Raw genomic sequence first — 20963 nt, forward strand, 5'->3', positions numbered from 1 at the left:
TTCTGTGACAGTGAAGTGATTAAAAGAGCCCAATACTGAAATATTCCACCCAAATAGGTAGTCAGACTACTTGTCATGAACTGTCCTTCCAGTTGTGAGGGGTTTCTGGTTCAGTCAAGTGATCTTGTGATCCCAAAGTTTTCTGTTGCCAGACATAGACCACTGGTCAAATAGTCTTACATTCTTGTTGTTGGTAATGTTATTTAAGATTCTCCACCATAACTGAGAAGCCTGTTCTCCTCCCACCCACTTTGGCCTATTTTGGATCATGTTGCTTTGCTTGCATTCTTGAACAATTTCTGACAGGGTGCCGCCTCTAAGCCTTGTCCCCTGCTACACACCCTGAATGCGTGTACTGACACCCATGGTAGTGGCTGGTAATCCCCTTGAGGTGTATATCAGCATACTACCCAAGAATATACTGCTGGCTTTAGTTTTTGCCTGACCATTTATTTATTCCTTGTAACATCTCTGATACTCCTTAACGTGCAAGTTGTACCAACTCATAATGCCAAAGCTGTTTTCACAACCTGCTTCAAGAGTAGTTTAAGACAGTTTTCATGGAGTGCTTCCATCAGACTTGGTTATTGTATTCTAAAAATTTGCAAACACAACAGTAACAGTGGCAACAACACCCCCACCACACACACACACAATATAGGGAAGAAAAAGTGGGGGATATTTAATACTTCCATTTCAAAAAGATGCATTAATACAGGTAGGTATATATCTAAGCATTCGCATGAAATTTTTGGCTGTAGGAGTTACATTGAAATGTAGCAAGAGCAGTAAAATCTTCAGACTACTAAATGACAGATACTATTTTTCTTTCCAAATGTGAAGTAAATCTTTTGCAGCTGTAAGAGTTGTTCTTGATATTCATTTTTGCAGTCCACTTTAAGAGTCCAATGGCATCCACTATTTTCACAGGTATTTTAGAACAAATTTTATACAGGCAATTGTTTTCAAACAGAAAGAAGCCATTACAGGATGTGCCTCCATCATATGCCTCAGCCTGGCATTATCCTAATTACATCACTAGCATCTGGCAGAGGTAGCCAATTTACACAATATGTCAGGTTTTTAGATTGTATGTTTCAAAATAAACATAGGTACAAATCATTCTGGCATTACAGCTTTTCATAATGGGAGCAATATATAAGTGATCTTCCTTGAATGAAAATAATACTGGCAATGGCTTTCATTACATGCAGGTAATGTCATGCTGGATACTACCCATGCTGTAGATTGAAATTTATTTTTCTAGAAATCATAGGTATGGTAGTTTTGTACAGAACAAGTCCAATTTTGTTCAACACATGAACAAGATGAAAGTATAGGGATGAAAACATTATGTATTTGTTAGTATTTACATATATATTTTTAATGAAAAAGCCATTAAGGCAGTGTACACCTATTAAAACAAATTACAAGTAGAGTACTAACATTAAACTACACATTTTTAAAAGCTCAGTTGAAAAGATACATCTTTACACCCAAAATCTGACTGAGTAGGGGCCAGTCACAATTCTTGAGAGAGACAGTCTATAGTTTGGGAGAGACAAACAGGCCTCTGTGGGTAGTGGCACCCTCAAAAGGTCCTGCCTTACATTTTTTAATACCTAGACAGATTCAAAGCAAGATGTACTATTACTGCATTAAAGCTGGTACTGAGATTGTAGCAGTTGAATTGTAGCAGTAGAACTGCAGATGCTGACTTCTGAGAATATCTTCATCCCAAATTTCAGAACAGATTTTAATATTTTTATTACAGAACATTAGAGGGAATTAATAAGCACACACATTTGTTGTGTTGGACTTCAATATCCAATGGTGTCTAGCCAGGTGGTGCAGTCCTGAGGATTCAACAGGAGGACTAAGTCATAGTATTTTCCAGGAAGCCTTTGGCATAACCATACAATATCTATGGAATGAAATGCAAGAGCACATAAATGAAATAATGAGACACACCAAATTTGAATCTAACAGATTATTTTGCTGTTTTACGTTCATTCTTCCTTTACTTGGTTCCTAGGGGGTCTACTCTCATTCTTCATTCTTCTATAAAGTTTTATGTAAAGAGGGTACTAAATTGGCCTTTCAGCATTGGACTTCTTTGGATATTCTTGCTACTTTCTTCACACTGAATTGTTATTGCACTGTATTCTTCATTTTTCAGAGTCCTCACCAGATAATGAGCGACTGACTCCCAGCCCTATTGATCCAGACTGTGTTGAGGTTGATGTGAATTTCAATCCTGACCCTGCTGATTTAGTGTTGTCCAGTGTACCTGGAGGTGAGCTCTTCAACCCTAGGAAGCACAAGTTTGCTGATGAGGACCTTAAACCACAGCCAATGATTAAAAAGGCCAAAAAAGTCTTTGTTCCTGAAGATCAAAAGGTAACAGCCTTTGTCTGCAGTGCTGCATGTTAGTGTTGCATGTAAAGTATTTTCTTGTGTTTCTTTAAAGGATTTTCCTTTGTTGCTGTTGTGTAGATAGATGGTAATATTCAAAAGGTTCTTGGAATCAGGTTTGTTCCTACAGGGTGAATTTTCAACTGTGCTGTTCTGGTTCATGGTACAATATTTCCCACAACTGCTCCCTTATGATCAATTGGTACTTTTTCTGGTACAGAGGAAATGGCAATGGGAAAATGATCAGTTGCATCTAGTAAAGAGATAGGAAGGCTGTTTTTCATTAGCACATGTTTGTCTACAAACACACATTAACGCACATGTGCATTCTCTCATGCACACTCTGCTCTTCCATGTGTGTGCACTTGTTGGGTTGGATGCAGTATCTTCTGTTGTCAGAAGGGCTCACTCATGGAAGGTACTTCCTCCTTATATTGGGGTATCCTTCCTTCTCCCTTCACACTCTATAGCTCACCATTCAGTAGGGAGGAGAGATCCTGTGTAGTGCTGTCAGGGAGCTGAAAGGCATGATGAGTCAGAAGTATGCTTCCCCCTAGCCCAGTTTACGTACTAAATCTGGATCCAGCCCTTAGTATGAAAAACGGCATTTGAGCAGTCATACATTTTATTGTGGTTGAAACAAAAAGAGATTGTCTTGAACTCCAAAAGAATCTCTCCAAACAGGAAGAAAGGGCATTAAAATGGCAAATGCAGTTCAGTGTAAGTAAATGTAAAGTGATACACAGTGGGGCAAAACATTCTGACTTCACATATACACTGATACTGATGTGAGCTGGTGATGATGGGTCAAGACAGAGATCTTGGGATTCTCTTGTGAAAAAGGCAAGTTTCATGTTAGTCATAATTAGAAAAAGAATTGAAAATAAAACTGCCAATATCATACTGCCCTTCTACAAATCAAGAATGTACTTGAAATGTTGTGTAGATGTCTGGTCCTGAATCACAAAAAAAGATACGTTAGAGCAGGGAAAGGTGTAGAAAAGGCAGGCAAAACTAAGGACTGGACCAACTCCCCTGTGAGGAAAGTTGCTATGTTTGGCACTGTTTAGTTTAGAAAATAGGCAAGTATGAGGTGTATAATATTATGCTAGGTGTGGCGAAAGTGGATACGGAGAATTCTGCCTCCCTGTTCTGTAATAATGGAATCTGGGATCATCTTATGAAGCTGAATGGAGGTTTAGGACAAATAAAAGGAAGTACTTCTTCATATAGCACACAGTTCATCTATGCAATTTGCTACCACAAAATGTCATGTTAACTACCAAGTGATGATCACAAGCACTTTAAAAGATGATTAGGCAAATTCGCAGAGGATGAAGCTATCAGAGGCTGCAGAGCATGATGGCTGAGGAGTTAAATTCCTCTCTTACCAGGTACTGGGGGACAAAAATGAGAGGATGCTGTTGCACTCCCATAAGCATCTGGTTGACCACTGTGCAAAAAGAATGCTGGACTAGCAAACCTTTGGTCTGTCCAAGAATGTGGCTCTTACGTTTTGGTTATTTCAAACAAAAACTCTGACCAGAGGTTGTTGTACTGGTAATCCCATCTATTGAAGTGGATGACAAGACTTTTAAGTTGTTTATATATTCTTTCTCACTGGGTTGGTCAACAATCTAATGATCGTATTCCGGACTATAAATCAAAATAGTCCTAAAAGGTATTGCAGTAGTCTACTGGAGTATGGGTAACATGCTCCTAGGATAGGGTAGAGTTGTAGTGAGGCTATAGATGATCAAAGGAGGAAGCCAAATAATATTTTGTTGGTTGTTTAGAAGCACTTAAAAGCATTATATTGTCAAACTGATTATTTCCCCCAGGATGAAAAATACTGGACAAGACGAAAGAAGAATAATGTGGCGGCCAAGCGATCTCGTGATGCACGACGTTTGAAAGAGAACCAGATCACAATTCGAGCTGCTTTTCTGGAGAAGGAGAATACAGCCTTGAGGACTGAAGTGGCAGAGCTGCGGAAGGAAGTGGGAAAATGCAAGAACATTGTCTCTAAATATGAGAGCAGATATGGACCCTTGTAAGCAACCCTTTCCCCTTATTTGACCCCTGGATTGTTCTGCTTTCTGTAAAGACTCATAGAAATAAATTTTATGGTGCCTTTGTGCATCACTAAACAAGTTCCATTTCTGCTGACACAATTTGATCAGATACTTTCTGATCTTTGTGTTGCAGTATGTCGGTTTTTAGTAATTTGTTAAATGTTTGAGAACTTGGCATTTCTAACCAAATAGCACATTTGACGATTTGAGCAATAAAGACTGACTTGTCTAGGCTTCTAAACTGACAGGACCTTTATGCTTGCTGTTCTGATTGATGTTTGAATTGGAAGGAAGGTATTTGACTCAAAGTAAAACAAACTGTGTAATGTGGAAGAAATGGTGCTGGAAGAATTATTAAATAATTGATTCCTACTCCAAGTTAACAAAATGCATAAAATCATCTGAGGTGCAGAGTTAATCATAGTTTTCATTTTACAAAAAGATATGCATCTTTTTTCAGTACTGAGTCTTTTGATTCTTCAGGTACAGGTATATAGATAGTGTAGATTATATATTCATATTAACAACACTGTTGTAGCTTTGTCCTGAAAACTATTATAAACAAATTTCCATTCATAAATTGGAAGACTTTTCTCTTAGCTGACTGACTTGTAGTTAATTACTTTAGGTTGACAACTTTTCTTTTTGAGTCACTTCTGTTAGTTTAACTAACATGAATGTTCAATCAAGCAAATTCACTTGAATAATAAGATTCATTTGGTATAGTAAATTTTTCACATCAGTTATCAGAAGGTTTTGTTCTTATTTTTATTAAAAGTAACAAGTTTTAATATTTTCTAACCTACTGTTGTAGAATTAGCAGTATTGGCATAGGGATAGCTTGTTTTAGACACTTCCAAGTGATGCTTTACTGCAGGCTTATTGCTGACCTCTTGACTAATATAAAGAGGAACCATATCTCCTTGATACAAACTGCCTAGGACACAATCCATTCAGAATGCCTGTAAGCCCCTGAACTTGAAGTAGCAGAGGTAATTAGCACTGCAAATGAGGCAAGAAGAGGCGACAGCAGTGTCAGGTTATCTCATCCTGGTTGTTCCTGGCTCCTCTTCTCCTCACTACCTTGAATCCATCTCCATGATTGTTTTCCTGGTCTCAGAAAGCAGCTGATGCACTTCTTTTCACTTCAGAAAGGAAGTGGAGAGAGTCAGAGCACCAATTTCCCCTCTCCAAGGTTGGGGCACTCTCTCTGACCTTAGAGTATGGGAATCCAAATTATCCAGTGGCCTTCAAACCATGTCTAGGGGCATAGGTTTGTTTCTTCCATCTCATTATCTCTGCCTTACACCTGGATTTTTTCCACAAAACCTGTCTTATGTCTCAAGTATCTTTAGTTCTTAACTTGGAAAGAACATGCAAAGTTTTTCCTATAGTAATAAGCAGTGCTTTTTTTGTAAAAAAAAAAAAAAAAAAAAGGTGCCAGAACTCACGTCTTGGGGTCACACTTTTACACAATGGTCGCCACTGGCAGTAAGAACTCAGTGCACGACCACACGACCAATCCCAAGCCGAGCAGCGCCCTCACAATCAGCGCTCACAATCAGCGCCGACACACAAGCAGCCCACAGGCACTATGTTAATGATTTTTGCCTCGGATCTGCTACACCCAACAGGGCAATTCACAATCACTTGGAAAAATCCATCAAAAAATGATGCCGGAACTCTGTTCCGGTGCGTTCTATGACAAAAAAAGCCCTGGTGCTAAGGCAGAAAACATTTCTATTTAATACCAGAGACCTTCTCCAAGACCATCAGCTTCAAAGATCAGTAAGACAAAAGTAAATTGATATCTGCATAATGTCACTGGAACCAATTCAATTGCATGCATCAGAATCCTCTGGAAAGGTTGCTTGTTCAAAATCACCCCTTTCCTGTATGTCAAATGCACCGAAAATGGAAGAAAATCTAAATCGGCTTTTGAGTGATTGTTGCATGCTTGATAAAGTTGATTGTTAAAGATAATGTTTGGGAAGATGATATTTTAGCATAAAATCATTTAAATGTGCAACAACCAATAGTTGCTTTCTGTTGGGCACTTTTATAGTTGTTGTCCCTTTGAAAGAGAGATCAGTTAAATAGCTTTAAAAATCTCCCAGGACCAGATATAGATTGGACATTGAAACAAATTCTAATATATTTTTTAATATAATTGGGAAGCAATCTAATTATAGTAAATTTTTATTATACTCAATACTTATTCTCCTTCATGATTCTCTCGCCTTTGCTTTACTGGAACTGGCTTTATAGTCAGTACTCATTTAATGCTCTCCATATAACCTTAGGAACCAATCCTGTGACCCTTAAACACTGTCTAAGGGGCCATAGAATACTGGAGATTCTCCTTGCTTCTAAAGTCAGAAATAGTACTACATCCTAGGAAGGGATGTAGCCCCCATTTTCCTGTCCCCTTGTGAAAAAAAAACCAAACAAAACAAAACTCTGGCTTACCTCAGCTCAGAAATGTGACTTCAGAGAAATGCAAAAAGGAGGTGTTCCAGTGGGCAGGGAAAGGCCAGGATACAAGCTATTCTGAGGCTGTTCCTGCCTTTTCCCCCGACTTCTGGAATGCCATATATGGTGGAAGGATGGAAAAACAAAGATTGCCTCCATCACCCTTCCTGTTCTGCCTGCCTTAGCCCAACAAGGCATTGAATATATGGAACCTGTCATGTTCAGAGGCTTCAATCTCACAAGGGCACAACTCATAGGATTGTGCCCTGAATGTTATTTCTTATATAGTGGGGGAATTCATGACATCCCTAGCAGTGCAGTGTTGAAAAAATGCTGTCTCATAAATAAATAGTCATATTTTTGCTTTGCTTTATTTAAAGTGACTTATCCGATTCCGAGTGATGCAACTTTAAAGACTCTTAAAATCACAAAGAAACTAAAAACTACTCATGAAACCACCTGCCGTCAGAGTGAAGAGTGAAAGATGTGAGGTATTCTACACAAACAGCTGATGACCCTGCCTCCCTGCAAGTACCTTGTCTGAACTACCCAAGGGCTGAGCATGATGAAAAGGCTAAGGTCTCTAATGTTACACTTTTCTTTGTACTGCTGTTTTCTCTTTTTACCACAATCTGCAGTACAGTCATTAACTCACTTGGTGCTCTTATCCTTGAGTTCAGATTAAATAAGTAGTGACTTCATAAGGTGATACTAAGAAGGGAGGCGATCTTAACTGAAAATAACTCAAACTATAATACATCAAGAATTCTATGGTTGTTTTTTCTCATCGTTTCTATGCTTTAGAATGGATGTCAATTCTGCAACTAAATGCTGTTAAGTAATTATTTCTTACATTATTCAAACAGAGCATACATGGAAAACAGACTAAAATACATTTCAGTCAACCAATATATTGGCTGAAATTGAAGTAATGGGATTAAAACAAATACCCCAAGATGTACTATATAATATTAAATTTAAATAAGTAAGATGCACCTTATTTTCTCAGCTAATAAGGCTAACGCTAGGTTTCTGAATTAAGCACTTTTTCTTAAGCTTACTGACTTCTGACAATACTGTTGTAAGACTATTGTCATGGTTTGCTGATGCATTTTCTCAGTCTTTATAATGATATATTCCTATTCCCTTGTTTTTATAACCATTCTTTAACTGGAGCTTGGAAAAGAGGAATGAGGATAATGATAAAAGGATTGTAAATGAAGAATGATGAGGCTACCTTTCATTACATCTCTCCTCTGCTGTCACTTCCCCCTTAGGTGGGGGGAAGTGGGAGCTCTTAATATCTTTCTTTAGTTTTCTTTATCTCATGCAAATTCATTGCATCAGGTTCTCTGGAATTTTACATCAAAATGGGGTAACATTCTGGTTTCCTCAATTGCATAAATATTTAATTCTAGCTTTCTCCCACTTATTCTTGCACAGTAGCAGAAGCAAAATTAGAAACATTTATGCCATCTTCCCTTACTGCTTTCCTCTAAAAATTTTTTATAAAAATTCACAGAGTGCCTAAAGTAGTATGATGTGTGTTGCATTCATAAATCTTCTGAAAGGTCAGGCAGAGCACAATGGAAAATCCTTCACACCTATGAGGTAGAAAAACTATAGATAGGCCATGTAAGTACCAAGGTGGACATTTAAAAGAGATTTCAGTTGTGTAGAATTTGTACCCTAAGCATGAGCTATATTACATTTGTAATATATCAAAGTTATATATTTGTGAATACATTTACTAATGATGAGCATGCCCTGTTATTCTGATACATTTAAAAAGACTTAAGAGGGTAAGTGCCTCAGTGTTCTGAGGCATATTTGAGGAGTGAACAATTGGGAGAAGAATGCTTCTGAATGGACACCCTTTTTCAAATGTTTAGTCAAATAGTTTCCCAAACTGGGTAGAATTCACAACAGTTTGTCATGGGAGCCCTATGGATCATCAATTTTGCATCAGTCAGTGGGGGATGGCAGAGCAGCAAGTAGATTAAAAGCATGCTACTCTCAGTTTCAGGGGTAGAAATTGACAGGCATTTCCTAAAATAGCATGCTGTAGGATCCCACTTAGTAAAATACTGATCTAGCCTGCTATTTTCAAAATGTAATCCCAACACAATTAAATACTTGCCTGTCCAATTTAAAAAATGGATTTTAATTGTTCGTAATGAATAAAGCAAAATACATATTGTTTAAAGCTTTTTGACTGTTGTCTGTTAAAAATCTCTGAGATCTTCAATGCAGCTAGTATAAATATTAAATATGAGACAAAAATTAGCATACTAGAATTCTAGACTTCATCTAAAGCAGGGGTCTCAAACTCAACTTACCTGGGGGCCACTGGAAGTAGAGTCTGGGTGAGGCTCGGCCGCATCAAGCGGTGGTGGTGGGCCGCTCATCCCACGTGGCTCCCGGAGGCCGGCCCGGGCGCTGCCGGCACTTTGAAGGCCGCAGGGTCCCTCCCGTCCTGGCAATTGGCCCACGGGCCGCGAGTTTGAGACCCCTGATCTAAAGGTTCTGTGGCACACTCTTGGTAGTTCATTTAGAGCCAACTTTCCAATACTTGAGTTTGCTACCTTACAAATGACTCTGCATGCTAGTTATTACTATTGATTTTCTAACCATACATTTTTGTGAAAAATTTAGAGTTGAAAAACATAATAAAATGCAGTCTGTCTTTGATTCTGGCACTATACTGTATAGGCAAAAATATTAAAATATTTTTCATTATATTGTGTACCTTTTACACTGAAAAATCTACAGTAGTGATGATGTGCTTTAAGGCCTACAAATATAAAACCTTGAGCATCATATCACAGTATGTTTTGAGAAAGTGCTATAAAATAATCTAAATAGCATGTAAATTCCCTTGTTTTATCTCTATAAATTAGGAGACAGTTCTATGGCTAATAAATACTGTCTGGATGACCACAGGAAAGGCTAGGAGTTGCAACACTCACCTTGTAGTTGTTTCTGTGCTGGATTTATTTCAGAAAATGGAAGAACAGCCTCACCTTTGGTGTTCAGGAGAGGAGACTCAGGCTTCAACTGGGGTACAATGTAACCTGGTGGTGCCTCAGCCTGTCCTCATGAGTAGACACAAAACACTTAGATAGCTGAAATCAGCTGTGTATGTTTTTTGTGAGGTAGAAGCCTCTGTGCTTCTTCCAACCTTGATAGGATGCCTGTAAACCTTGCACCCCTAGTCACATAGTATACTTAGTTACAAAATGTTACAAGTGTTATGTGTATGAGTATATCTCTACCTTTGTTTAGAAGACCTAATTCTTAGCTACAAACTAGGAGGGGTGGAAGGAGGAAGTCATGCTTCTTTCTAAGGCTGATTTCCTAGAACTACTGATCTGGAAAAAAATTCCATTGAATTCTGTGAGGCTTACTTCTGAATAGACATGTATAGAATTGCACTGTTCCTTAAATTTTATAATTTCCTTTTAAGAGATGATTATAAATAATGAGTCTAATTAGGTCTAGCACTCTTTTCTTTTTGCCACTGTTCAACTTGATACCCAGTTTATGGTGGTAACAATAGAAAAGAACATTCTTAAGTTGCACTAATACTTAAAAGTAATTGTCCAAAGAAGCAGCAGAGAGTGCAGGCAGCAAATGTGCCAGCTGTTCTATATACCACCTGTCTTGTTATCCAATGGAATGAGCTTTTAAAGAAAACTAGTGCAATCTAAATGATTACAGAGTTTGGTAAGAAGAGTTTGTGGACAAAATTAACCTGTTTGATTACTCAGTGATGATCCATTTGCCACTGAATGACTGTGGGATAGCAAATTTTTGATTGTAAATGTTAGGGAGAAGAAATTTTTTATATGCAGACACATTTCTGTGTAATAGTGAATTTGTTACAGAAGTCTTAACCAGGCCATCCCTTGTGAAAATAGAGAATAATATATCCATTCTAACTATTCATAGACTTAACAATTAATTTGTATATGAAAAAATAAATTTGGGAGCTAATTCTCTTGTTCATAAATTTGAACTTAAATACGCTTAGCATAGGCATTTAACCTCTGTTTAACTGATGTTCAATTACTGAATATTCATGTGAGGTTTCTACTTGCAGCTAGTGCAGTGGGTTAGGTTTAAAGGGCAATTCACATTTCATTTTTGTGATCTCTGTGCAGGCTTCATGTTTGATGGAGTTTTCCCTTTCTAACTACTTTTGTAATATCCATTTGAGAAGTAATTGGGGTATTAGTGCTGTGGATGCTGAAGCCTTTGTAAGCTTTGATATTAAACATACGATGTTAATCTTGGTTGCTATTTTGTATAATGGTTAAAATTCCAATTGTCTGTGTGGGTATGGGTGTTTTTTGTTTTTTAAGAAGTTTATTGGATTACTCCATGTCCTTCCTGTGCTGTATTGTGCTGTGCTTCCTGGAATAACCAAGTATTGTAGATGTTGCTTATGGTACTACCTAGTAGACAGTCCAGTTCTGTCAAGTTCTGTCTAATGCAAGATGCATTAGAAGAGAACCGGCAGTTAATGTTGAAGGGAATACTGCATTAGTGTTAGAGGAAATCTACCTTCAATAGCCAGAAGTACCTGAGTTTGTACTGTATTTTTTGTTTTGTATTTTACAAAAATCTCAAACACCTCTGAGCCACAACCTAATAGTGGTTAAATTACTCCCATCCCCCCCGCAAAAAAAGGTTAAAGGGTTAAACCCCCCTCCCCAAATACTCTTATGCTGTTACTGATGCATCTACAAAGGTATCTATAGAAAACCAAATTTGTTCCATCATCTTCTATAATAGCAATTCTTTAAACATCTGAATTTTATTAAGGAAGGAGATACTTTATCTATTTAGTTCTGAAGGCATGTTCATTTCTTTCTAGGCCAAGCTTGCTAGTCCTCAGTTACTCTTCAGCTAAAGAACCACTTCATGTGCCTGTTCAGTGTACAACCACTTTTACATGCACATATAAACATACGTAATGTGTAAATTTGATTAACATGTGTTTTCACATGCATGTATCTCATAGGTACATTTAAAATATATTGTTTTTATGTGGGGCTCTGAATGATCTCTCATTCAAAAGATGGATCAGATCAACAGCTATTTAGATACCTCCAGGCCATTTCTTTACTGTGATCAGATATAAGACTAAACCATGGTTTATGAGAATCAGTGTAGTCTCCCCCAAACTCTTATCACCGCTACTCTGTATAGTTGTGAAAAAAGCAGAATCTTACTCTGTTTTAGATTAACTACATTTTAGAGTATGCCTGACACTAAATGTAATAATAAATAACACTCTAGCCTGAAATAGTCTGAACTGGTTGGTGAAAGCAAGCCAGCTCCATAATCTATGGTTTCAGTAATTGTAACTAAGACTAACCACAGTTTGGGCTCAGCTGACCAACACGCTGCAGTTAATCAAAAAGCAGTTCATCTGAACTCCTTCTGGCAGCCATGCTAAAGGAAGCATGGGGAACTCTCTAGACTAGCAATGGGCTCATTCTTGTAATGCTAAACCATGTTTTGCTTTATATCAGGTGCAGGTCTCAGTGTCCAACAGGTAATGTATAAACTGGCCAGTATATGCTCTCTTAGTTTTATGCTAATTAAACAAATATTCTAGCTATTTATTGTTATTTTCTTCAATGAGACAAATATTGTATATCTGTAGTTCTTTATATCAGATGTATATCTAAGTCCTTTAAAGTTTTTGTTCAAAGCAGCCTGTCTGAAGCAGAGTGGGGGAGCTGTACAAGACTGATGCCTGAGCCAGCATTCAGGATGTTTGTACATATGTCTTGTTTATAAGTTGAGAAGCAGGAAGGAATTCAGATTTGCCTGCGGATGAAAGACACACTTTCCCCATGTTGTATCGGTTTTTCCTACCTTTGCTACAAATCAGTCCACTGTTTGAGTAAAGATTACTATAATTTGGGCAGTCCAGGTATGTTAGGCATTCTTCCACCCCATACTTTGTAATACATGTGTTCTTGAGCAAATTAAAAATGATTATGCAGAATGTTAGGAAGAGGTAACAAGTAAAGTGGGAAAATAAGGGGACGGGACATTGCCCTAACCAACATACTGAAAGCAAGGCCCTTTTGGGCTCTAATTCTGCTGGTCTGGGTTCATTTACAAGGGGCATTTGTTTTGATGTGAATGTTCTTCATCTTGAATTCATTGAATCTAATGGCAGTGAAAAGAATGCAAAACTGTGAAGGAAAGCTAGCTATATTTTTTAGTCTTAAAATATAATTGTATGCATGTTTAGATGAAAAAAGCCTTATAAATTCCAGCATCCATCTCCCCCCCCCCCCCCCCCAACATAACATGGCTGGCTAGGGAATGCTGGGAATTGTACAACTCTTCCATCTAAACATGTATTAAACTGTGCCTCCTTACAACTGGCCAGTTAATGACACATTTGTTTCTTGGGTGCCCTATGTCATGAATTCAGATAATGTTCACAAGACAGCCTCTCAGTGTGAAACTAAGGATAAGGTGGCTTTTTTTAGCTGAAGTGGGATAAGTATTAACTTGACCTTTGAAACATCTGCTGGCAAAGTGCTTAGTAGGGTCCAGGATAGCTTACATGTTTTGTTTTTACATTGGTGTCTAAAATAAGGTGATTACAATATTATTGGCATATGCTATTTTGTATTACAGAAGTGTAAATACACTTTAATATTATTCTTGGTCCTTATGGAGTAATAAGTGCTTCCATTGTAATCTCTGCAAATTTGTTTTTAAATCTTTTAATGTAGCATGGCTTGAAAAAAAATCCTTAGAAAACTGCAGGAATCAAACAAAATTAAATTGATGTTGTAGAGTTTTACTTTGTGATGCTTTCTGTTTATAAAATGTTTAATAATTCACAAAAGCAGAGAGACTAAGAATTGGCAGGGAAGGTATTTCCATGGTCACTGAGTTTATTCATAATAGTACTCACCCAGTCTTACCTGGAGGCAAATCAATCTGCCAGTTACCAGCAACCCTCACACATCATGTCCTATTGACAAATGGCATGGGATGACTTCTGTATTTTCTGTATTTTGTCTTCATTTGGTGTTCTTTGCACACTTCATTCGTCTCTACTGAATCGCAATTCATTGTACCATAAATTAGGCTTATGACATTTTAGCCATAAATAGCAGAGCTCATCCTCTGTCTTATTAGATATATATACATTTTCCATATATAATCAAGCATTTCAATAAATGGACATTTTAAATGACTTTGACTGAATGCCTAAATGTGGTAGATGGATTTAGCAATAACTCTTGCCCTTTTGTCTGTATTTTGGATTGGGAACTGGTCCATGCAATATGTTTTCTGGTATTTCTCGAGCATCATGGCACAGATCACTGTTGATAAAACATCAGTATCACTGATGTGGCATTGAAGCAGCAATAGAAAAACTAGTTTGTTTACAAAATAGATGGAAATAGATTAACTAAAGAACATGTTTCTAGATTGTTGCATACCTTCAGCATAGCTTTGTTCAGTGAAGCTATTCTATTAGACAAGTTTTATCCAACCTGGTGCCCATTAGACGTATTGACTACAACTTTTATCATCCCCGGCAAGCATGGCCATTGAGGAAGTCTGTTTTCAGAGGATAAGAGTTTCACAGGGCTCTTGTGTTTCAGTTCAAAATAGTGTACTCTGTCCTTTTCCTTTGCATTAACAAACATGTTTTTGTTCCATTTGTCAATATAAGGGAAATCAGACTGCACTAAAATCTGTATTATTTTTATATTTTAGAAATTGCAGAATACTTTTAACATCTGCTGCATTTCTCCAGTGTGTATCCTGTCTGTAATGAACAGTTATTCCTGTATATAAGTTTTATAGATTAGTCTGCAAAATGCTTTTGACTACTCAATTAAAGGCATTGTAGCAAAATTGTTACTATGTATAAAAACCCCTGTGTAAAATTGTATCTTGCAATGCATCTATTGTTCATGCAAATACTCATTGCCTATGTCTTCCTTTATATATATTTACAAATGTTAATGGATTATTGGTGGAAGGATGTAAATGATAGTCCTGGTAAGGAAATCATTCCATGTTCAAGATCCACATCATATCCATTTATATTTCTGTTATGCTTTTTAAATTATACAGTTATGGATATGAACTCTCTCTGATTATGGAAATGGCTTGATTTTTCTGGGTGTATTAAAGCCTCTCTGCCAAGTATCTTTTGTAATGCATTTCTTTTAAAATGTAATATTTTGACTGTACTGAATTCTCTTAGTATTCTTTCCCTTTTGAAAAAAATAAAGTGTATATTCTACCAAACTAAGATATATTCACTGCTCAAGTTTGCGCTCACAAACCATTATCAGAACATTATGGTCTGATGCAGAGTGTTTAGCTATCAGTGATGTCTATCAGTTGGAATTGATTGTATTACTAATTTTTGATGGCTATGAGAACATACAAAGTTTATTCATATTTCTCATGTTGTCATATTGTGTGGATCTCAGAAATATCACAATTGCAACTGAACACAATTGCAACTTCTGAGAAAGAAAATCAGGGTTACTTACTCTCCTCTTTAAAATCTGCATGAAAAGTAGATTACATCCTGACTAAATCCTTCTGAAATATTCAACACTCTTTTATGTTACTGGAAATGCTGCCTTTATCTCAAGTGGTCTCCAACAGCTTTTTGTTAAAAACAGTGAAACAAATTGTAAAGACTAAGCTGTTCCCTTGTGCTTAGAGCCACTTTTTAAAAGTATGTAGAAAAAGGAACTTTTTGTATGAATTAAACTTCACTGTTTCTTGCAGTGCATGCTGTGAAGTCTATCTGTGGTCTCTAAAGCATCATTAATCAATAGTAAATTAATCATCTTAAGCACCAGAAAGAGTTGCTTAAAATTGCTGAAATCTCTCCCTGAAGGGCAAGGACTAAGATTAGATGCTGGTCATGTAATCAATGAATACTGTATGTAGTTGCAAAGAGAGAAGACTAAATGGCCTACTGGATGTGGGATCTGTTAGAACACCAAGAGTAATTTCTTACTGTTTCCTTAGCAGAGATGTCAAATTTCAATAGGTAAAATATGACACACAATGAAGAAAAATAGTTTTCTCTACATAACTTTATTTAAACAGGAGGGATTCTGTTGGGCAGTAAAAGTTCTGTGCTAGGAATAATGTGTTACAGGAAATAGAGTAACTACCAGTTAGGGATAACAGTATCAGGACAACTATGATTTTTTTTTCTTTATGGCAAATAGTATGGAATGATGAGGTGGGAGGGGTTCTTATTTAATTGATGCAGTTTGGTGCTAAATGTGATTTGAATTATAATGTATGGGATTTTTTGTTTGAAGATAGGAGAGGAGAATCAGTGTTGTGACTAGACTTTAATATTAAAAATTAGGTTAGTCCTTGAATCCTTTCCAGCATCAGATATTTCTAAAGAAAGTGCTTTTAGACAGACAATAATTTAGGGGAGTTGCCAGGGGAAAACACTTTCCTCACTAATGTTTATGAGGAAAGATCGCCCATAACTTTGCTTTGAATTGACAATTAGCCTTTTGACAGTTGTCAAGATAAAGTACAAAAAAGCCCCCCCCCCCATCCTCTCTCAGTCAATGTCCATTGTTGATTCCTGCTGGATTTTGCCAACAGGTATTTCCCAGAGTATTCCCCAGGTGGTTTCCCATTTTTGCCCCTGCAGAAATGCACCTTAATCAGTCTCCATTATTTTACTTTTTCCTAATATTTGAATATAATGAAACACCATATTGACATCATTTCTGGTCTTTCATATTGTCTCCTTGTTACTGAAGTAGATGTTTTCTGCATAGCCCTGGTTTTTTTTGAAGAGTATTACACATTTCTCCCTCACCTCCAATAGTTGCACTTGGATAAACTGTGTGATGAAAGTGTGTTTGAGTAGTTGTCCTTAGGACATTTTAAATTATAGAAACAGTAAATCTAATCCATTTACCTGGTTTTTCCTACCTAGTGTACTAAACTGTCTGTTTTGTCCTTGTCCAATACATGCCTTTATAGAAATGGGGAAAAAAGTTGCTTCCTCCTTAGGAGACAAAAGCAGGTTCTAGACAGTAGATCATGGAATAGAAAAGTGGGGGAGATCTAGGCGACCTTCTGTGGAAGGAGGAGTGACACAGAAAGGAGATTGGTGGAAGTGAGTGGGCAGTCAGGAATAGCAAGGTTTCAGGGTAAGGGTACTGGCAGTACTCCAAGCATGGTAAGAGGTGACCCCGTGTATGATTTACTGGGAATACACTTTCTTTTATAATGTTTTTGAGCTTCTGGGTTTGAACTTTGCATTGAGAGAGGGGAATGCATAGTTAGCAGCCTCAGTTACCTGGCCCTGTAACAACTTTCCAGATCCACAGTGCAAGTGAGGTTCAGAGTAAACAAACAGCTTACTACAGATTTTGAGGAATGAGGTTGGATTTGATAGCCTTCTGATCTGTTATAGCCCCCTGTGTTCTATATTCATCTCCCAAGCATCCAAGTTATTTCCTTAATCTGACAGCCTCATGGTAGCCATGCAGACTTGAACCTTACTTCCTTCAGAGTGTGAATGGTCTGCCGTTTGCTCCTGACCATGACCTACCTTTGGCCATTTTGATCCTTCATTGCTTGCCTCAGACCAGACTCCCTCCCCACCACCTCCCACCTCTCAGCTGCAACCTGCCTCAGAGCTTTGCAAAAATCCGGCAGTGAAGCAAAGGAAAATAAGCTAGAGGAAAGCTTTGCTCCCTCTCACCCATGCACCACCTGATGTAAAGAATAAAAGCTTCACACTCTGCCTCCCCCTGCTTTTACAGAAATGGAGCAGGTGAGCGAATGCGCAAATGGGGTGGCCCTATTTTGGTTTTCTAACAACTGACCACCAGATGGCTCTGTTGCAGCACAGCAAATGCTACATGACCTTGTGTCTTTAAAAAGAAATAATACTCCCAATGGGATGCAAGAAACAAAAGGTTATTGATACGGAATTAGAAAGAGGGAAAGAAAAGCAAATAGCTTTGCCTGCTGACATTAATCCAGACTAAGCTTCGCAACCTCTGTAGTGCTTAAATGTGTAGGTTGTTTTCTCCCATTAGGAAATGATTGTGACTTGTTCCTTGTACACCGATTGAGTGAGTATGATGGATGATCAAGGTAGAGTACGACCAACACTAGACCTTCTGGTCATTTTTTCTCAGCTTGCTTTGGATGAGTGAATAGCTTCAAGGAAAATAAATGACAAAAGAAAGCTTTTATGTTGCAAGCAAAGGCACAGAGAACCTAGGAATTGGCAGTCTGGCCTCAATTCCATCAAACCCTCCAGAGGAAAGCTACCCAAACTGCATTGGAAAAGCAACAACTTGCTTGCCCATTAAAGTTTCTTCTGACCTCTTTTTCCTGCAGAGAGAGAAAGAGAGAGAGAGAGAGAGGAATATGTACCTTGACATAATCACATAATAACTGTTAAATGTTTCTTCTTATTAATTTCTGTTATGGTTATTCTTTATTTTGTTTATTTAACTTCTGTACTACCCTGTGTTTAACTGAAAGGAAGCCTTACCTGCTTGACTGCATGAGTGCTCTTGAAGTGACTTAAAAAGAAGGGAAATAACTAGCACCAGTCCTAGAGAACATATGCCAGTTTGTTTCTAAGCACAATTTAAAGTGCTGGTGTTTGCTTTTAAAGCTTCATGTGGCTTGGGCACTAGTTTCCCATAGGATCATGCTTTCCTACATGTACCTGTCTATGTACTAAACATTTTTGAAAAGGAAGCCCTTTCTCTGGGTCCAGCCTTCTGAAGCCCGACTGAGAAGAGGCCTCTTTGGATGTGGCATCTCAGGTGTAGAACACCTAGCCTGAGGTTTTTGTCTAAACATGCATAGGATAACACACACTTACAGGATGATGAGGCCCAATTTATATCTATATGAATAATATTTGGGTCAAATAAAATTTATTTTGTCACTGAAGTATATATTCCTCTAATTTTAAAAATTACTTTTATATTTTGATTTTGTATCCCTTATTCTTTTAAACTTCAAGCCTTGCTGAGGTTATTTTGCACTCTTGGGCCATTATTATTACTGTGTGACTATTTTAAAAGGTCTATTATATTAAAAGGAAAAATTGAAAAATTGAACAAGATATACAAAGATTGCAAAATATCACAGAATGTATTCATTTGGGATCCTTATACTGACTAAAGATTCTTTGATCTGGCAAAGGCCTCCATTGATGCAAATAGGATTTTTGGCAATTTCTCCTGCTCCCTGCAGGCATTCCAAATTCTGTTCTGCAGAGTTTGGACCCTCTTTATCGTGGGAATCGATGTGATTGGTGGCTCTTTGTGATGAAGAACAGGACATAAATAAAATAGTAATTTATAGAAACTTTAGCTTTGGGGTAGTGGTGTATCAAAGAGGCTCAGGTTTAAACTAGCCTTCTGACAGTGTAACTTTTGTATTATTTTGTTTGTGATCTTCATTTGTGCTGGCTGCAGGCCAAATAGTTTCTGTGGAAATAAACAGTTCAAGGAAAGCTGCCATCTAAATAGAGGAGGGTTTAGGGCCCAGAACCAATTCTGGAATCTCACTGGTCAACTAGCTTTTGAGGACATTTCTTACTTGCACTGAATCAAGATGACAGACCAGCCCTGATGTCACCCAAAACAGTTGAGGAGAGGGGAAGAGAATCTGGTCAGGAGGAACTAGGGATAGCACAGTATTCCCAGAAGTTTTTTCAGCTGCTTCAGACTAGGCTTGTTTTTCCATGCTGCTGTTTTTAATTCTCAGTTCAGGTGCAAGACTGAGGATAACATCAGTGATTCCTCCAGTGTGACATTGGCTTCCTGGTAGATAAATTGACTTTGTTGGTTCCAGAACCAGTGGTGTTCTCACTTGGATCAGTGACTGATGTTCAGCATTTGCTTTGCAGTTGGTTGCAACACAACATGGATTGGGACTATTTCCCTTGAATAAACTACCTGCTTTACAGCTAGAATTACAGCCTGTAATCTCCTGCATCTCTAAACAGTTGTGTAGAAAGGGAAGTTTCAGCAGGGGCATCTTTCTTTATTCTTGTGGTGCTGCTCAGTGATGAACTGCAATTTCCCTTGTTGAAAGGATGAGCCTCAGCCCTGACCTCAGTTGCATCAACACAGTCTGCAAATACTGACTAGAGCCTTTTCCTTGCGGTTGGCAGATTCCAGAAAGGCCAGCCTCTGGAGCAGAATGTATGAGCAAAGCATCAAGAAAAGACTGGTCACATGTTGTTTCTTTAAGCAAGCATTTCCTTGCTTCTTTAGGCCACCTGTCTCACTCTGTTCAGCTGATACAGCAATTCTGAAGTGTCAGATTCCCTTCATGATAGTGCAAGTTTCCCCTTCTCACAACCCTTCCTGCTTTGCTCCTGGAGGGAAAAGACTGGGAAGTGATCTTTCTACTATTACAGCAAAAGAATAGAAACTGCCAGGACCACAAGAGGCAGTGCTGGGATTAAAGCAACACAGCTGGATCAGCAATGGGGAAAGGGTAGTTGTGGAAGTGTGGAGTCATACAGACTGAATCAAGAACAAGAATGTGTCTCACCAGGCTACATTTCTGCTCCGCTGTCATAGTTGTTGCTAGGATGATCAGGTGCTTGCAGTTTCTCCCAGTATGTTCACTGCCCTTGTGCTAGTGATCAGACTTTGAATTAGTAACCCAGAGACCAGAAACCTGCAATTTTGCTTCACAACTTTTCAGAGTTGCTGGGTTTCTAGCAAGACTACAGTAGCCTCCCGTGCAAAAGGGTGATATATCCTAAAGTGATAGACGACGACTTCTTTCAACAAAAGCCCCTAGTACCATAGTTCTCTGCCTGGAGTTAAGAGAACCACACAGAAGACATGGAGGAGGCAGGGATGAGCAAAATGAATGATTAAAAACAACTCTGACTGATTGCTTCAGCTGTTCTACTCACAGTCTGTAACCCACCCTGTGGCATCCTAATTC

General features: G+C 38.0%; 1 protein-coding gene across 5 annotated transcripts in view; it reads left to right on the plus strand.

Annotated features, from left to right (window-relative positions):
• TEF (TEF transcription factor, PAR bZIP family member) overlaps positions 1-15269 on the plus strand; it is a 29043-nt gene extending 13774 nt beyond the window's left edge. For 3 of the 5 annotated variants that reach the window (XM_044454981.1, XM_044454978.1, XM_044454983.1), the window contains exons 3-5: positions 2180-2400; positions 4257-4468; positions 7343-15269. In XM_044454981.1, the coding sequence (XP_044310916.1) occupies positions 2180-2400; positions 4257-4468; positions 7343-7364 (455 nt within the window). In that variant the 3' untranslated portion in view covers positions 7365-15269. Of the gene's footprint in view, positions 1-2179; positions 2401-4256; positions 4473-7342 lie in introns of those variants that run through there. The other 2 variants (XM_044454982.1, XM_044454979.1) reach the window with 1 other exon arrangement.
• The last annotated feature ends 5694 nt before the right edge of the window (positions 15270-20963 follow it).

Source organism: Varanus komodoensis, unplaced genomic scaffold (assembly GCF_004798865.1).
Source record: "Varanus komodoensis strain SLA01 unplaced genomic scaffold, ASM479886v1 scaffold8, whole genome shotgun sequence".
In the NCBI taxonomy this organism is placed as follows: Eukaryota; Metazoa; Chordata; class Lepidosauria; order Squamata; family Varanidae; genus Varanus; species Varanus komodoensis.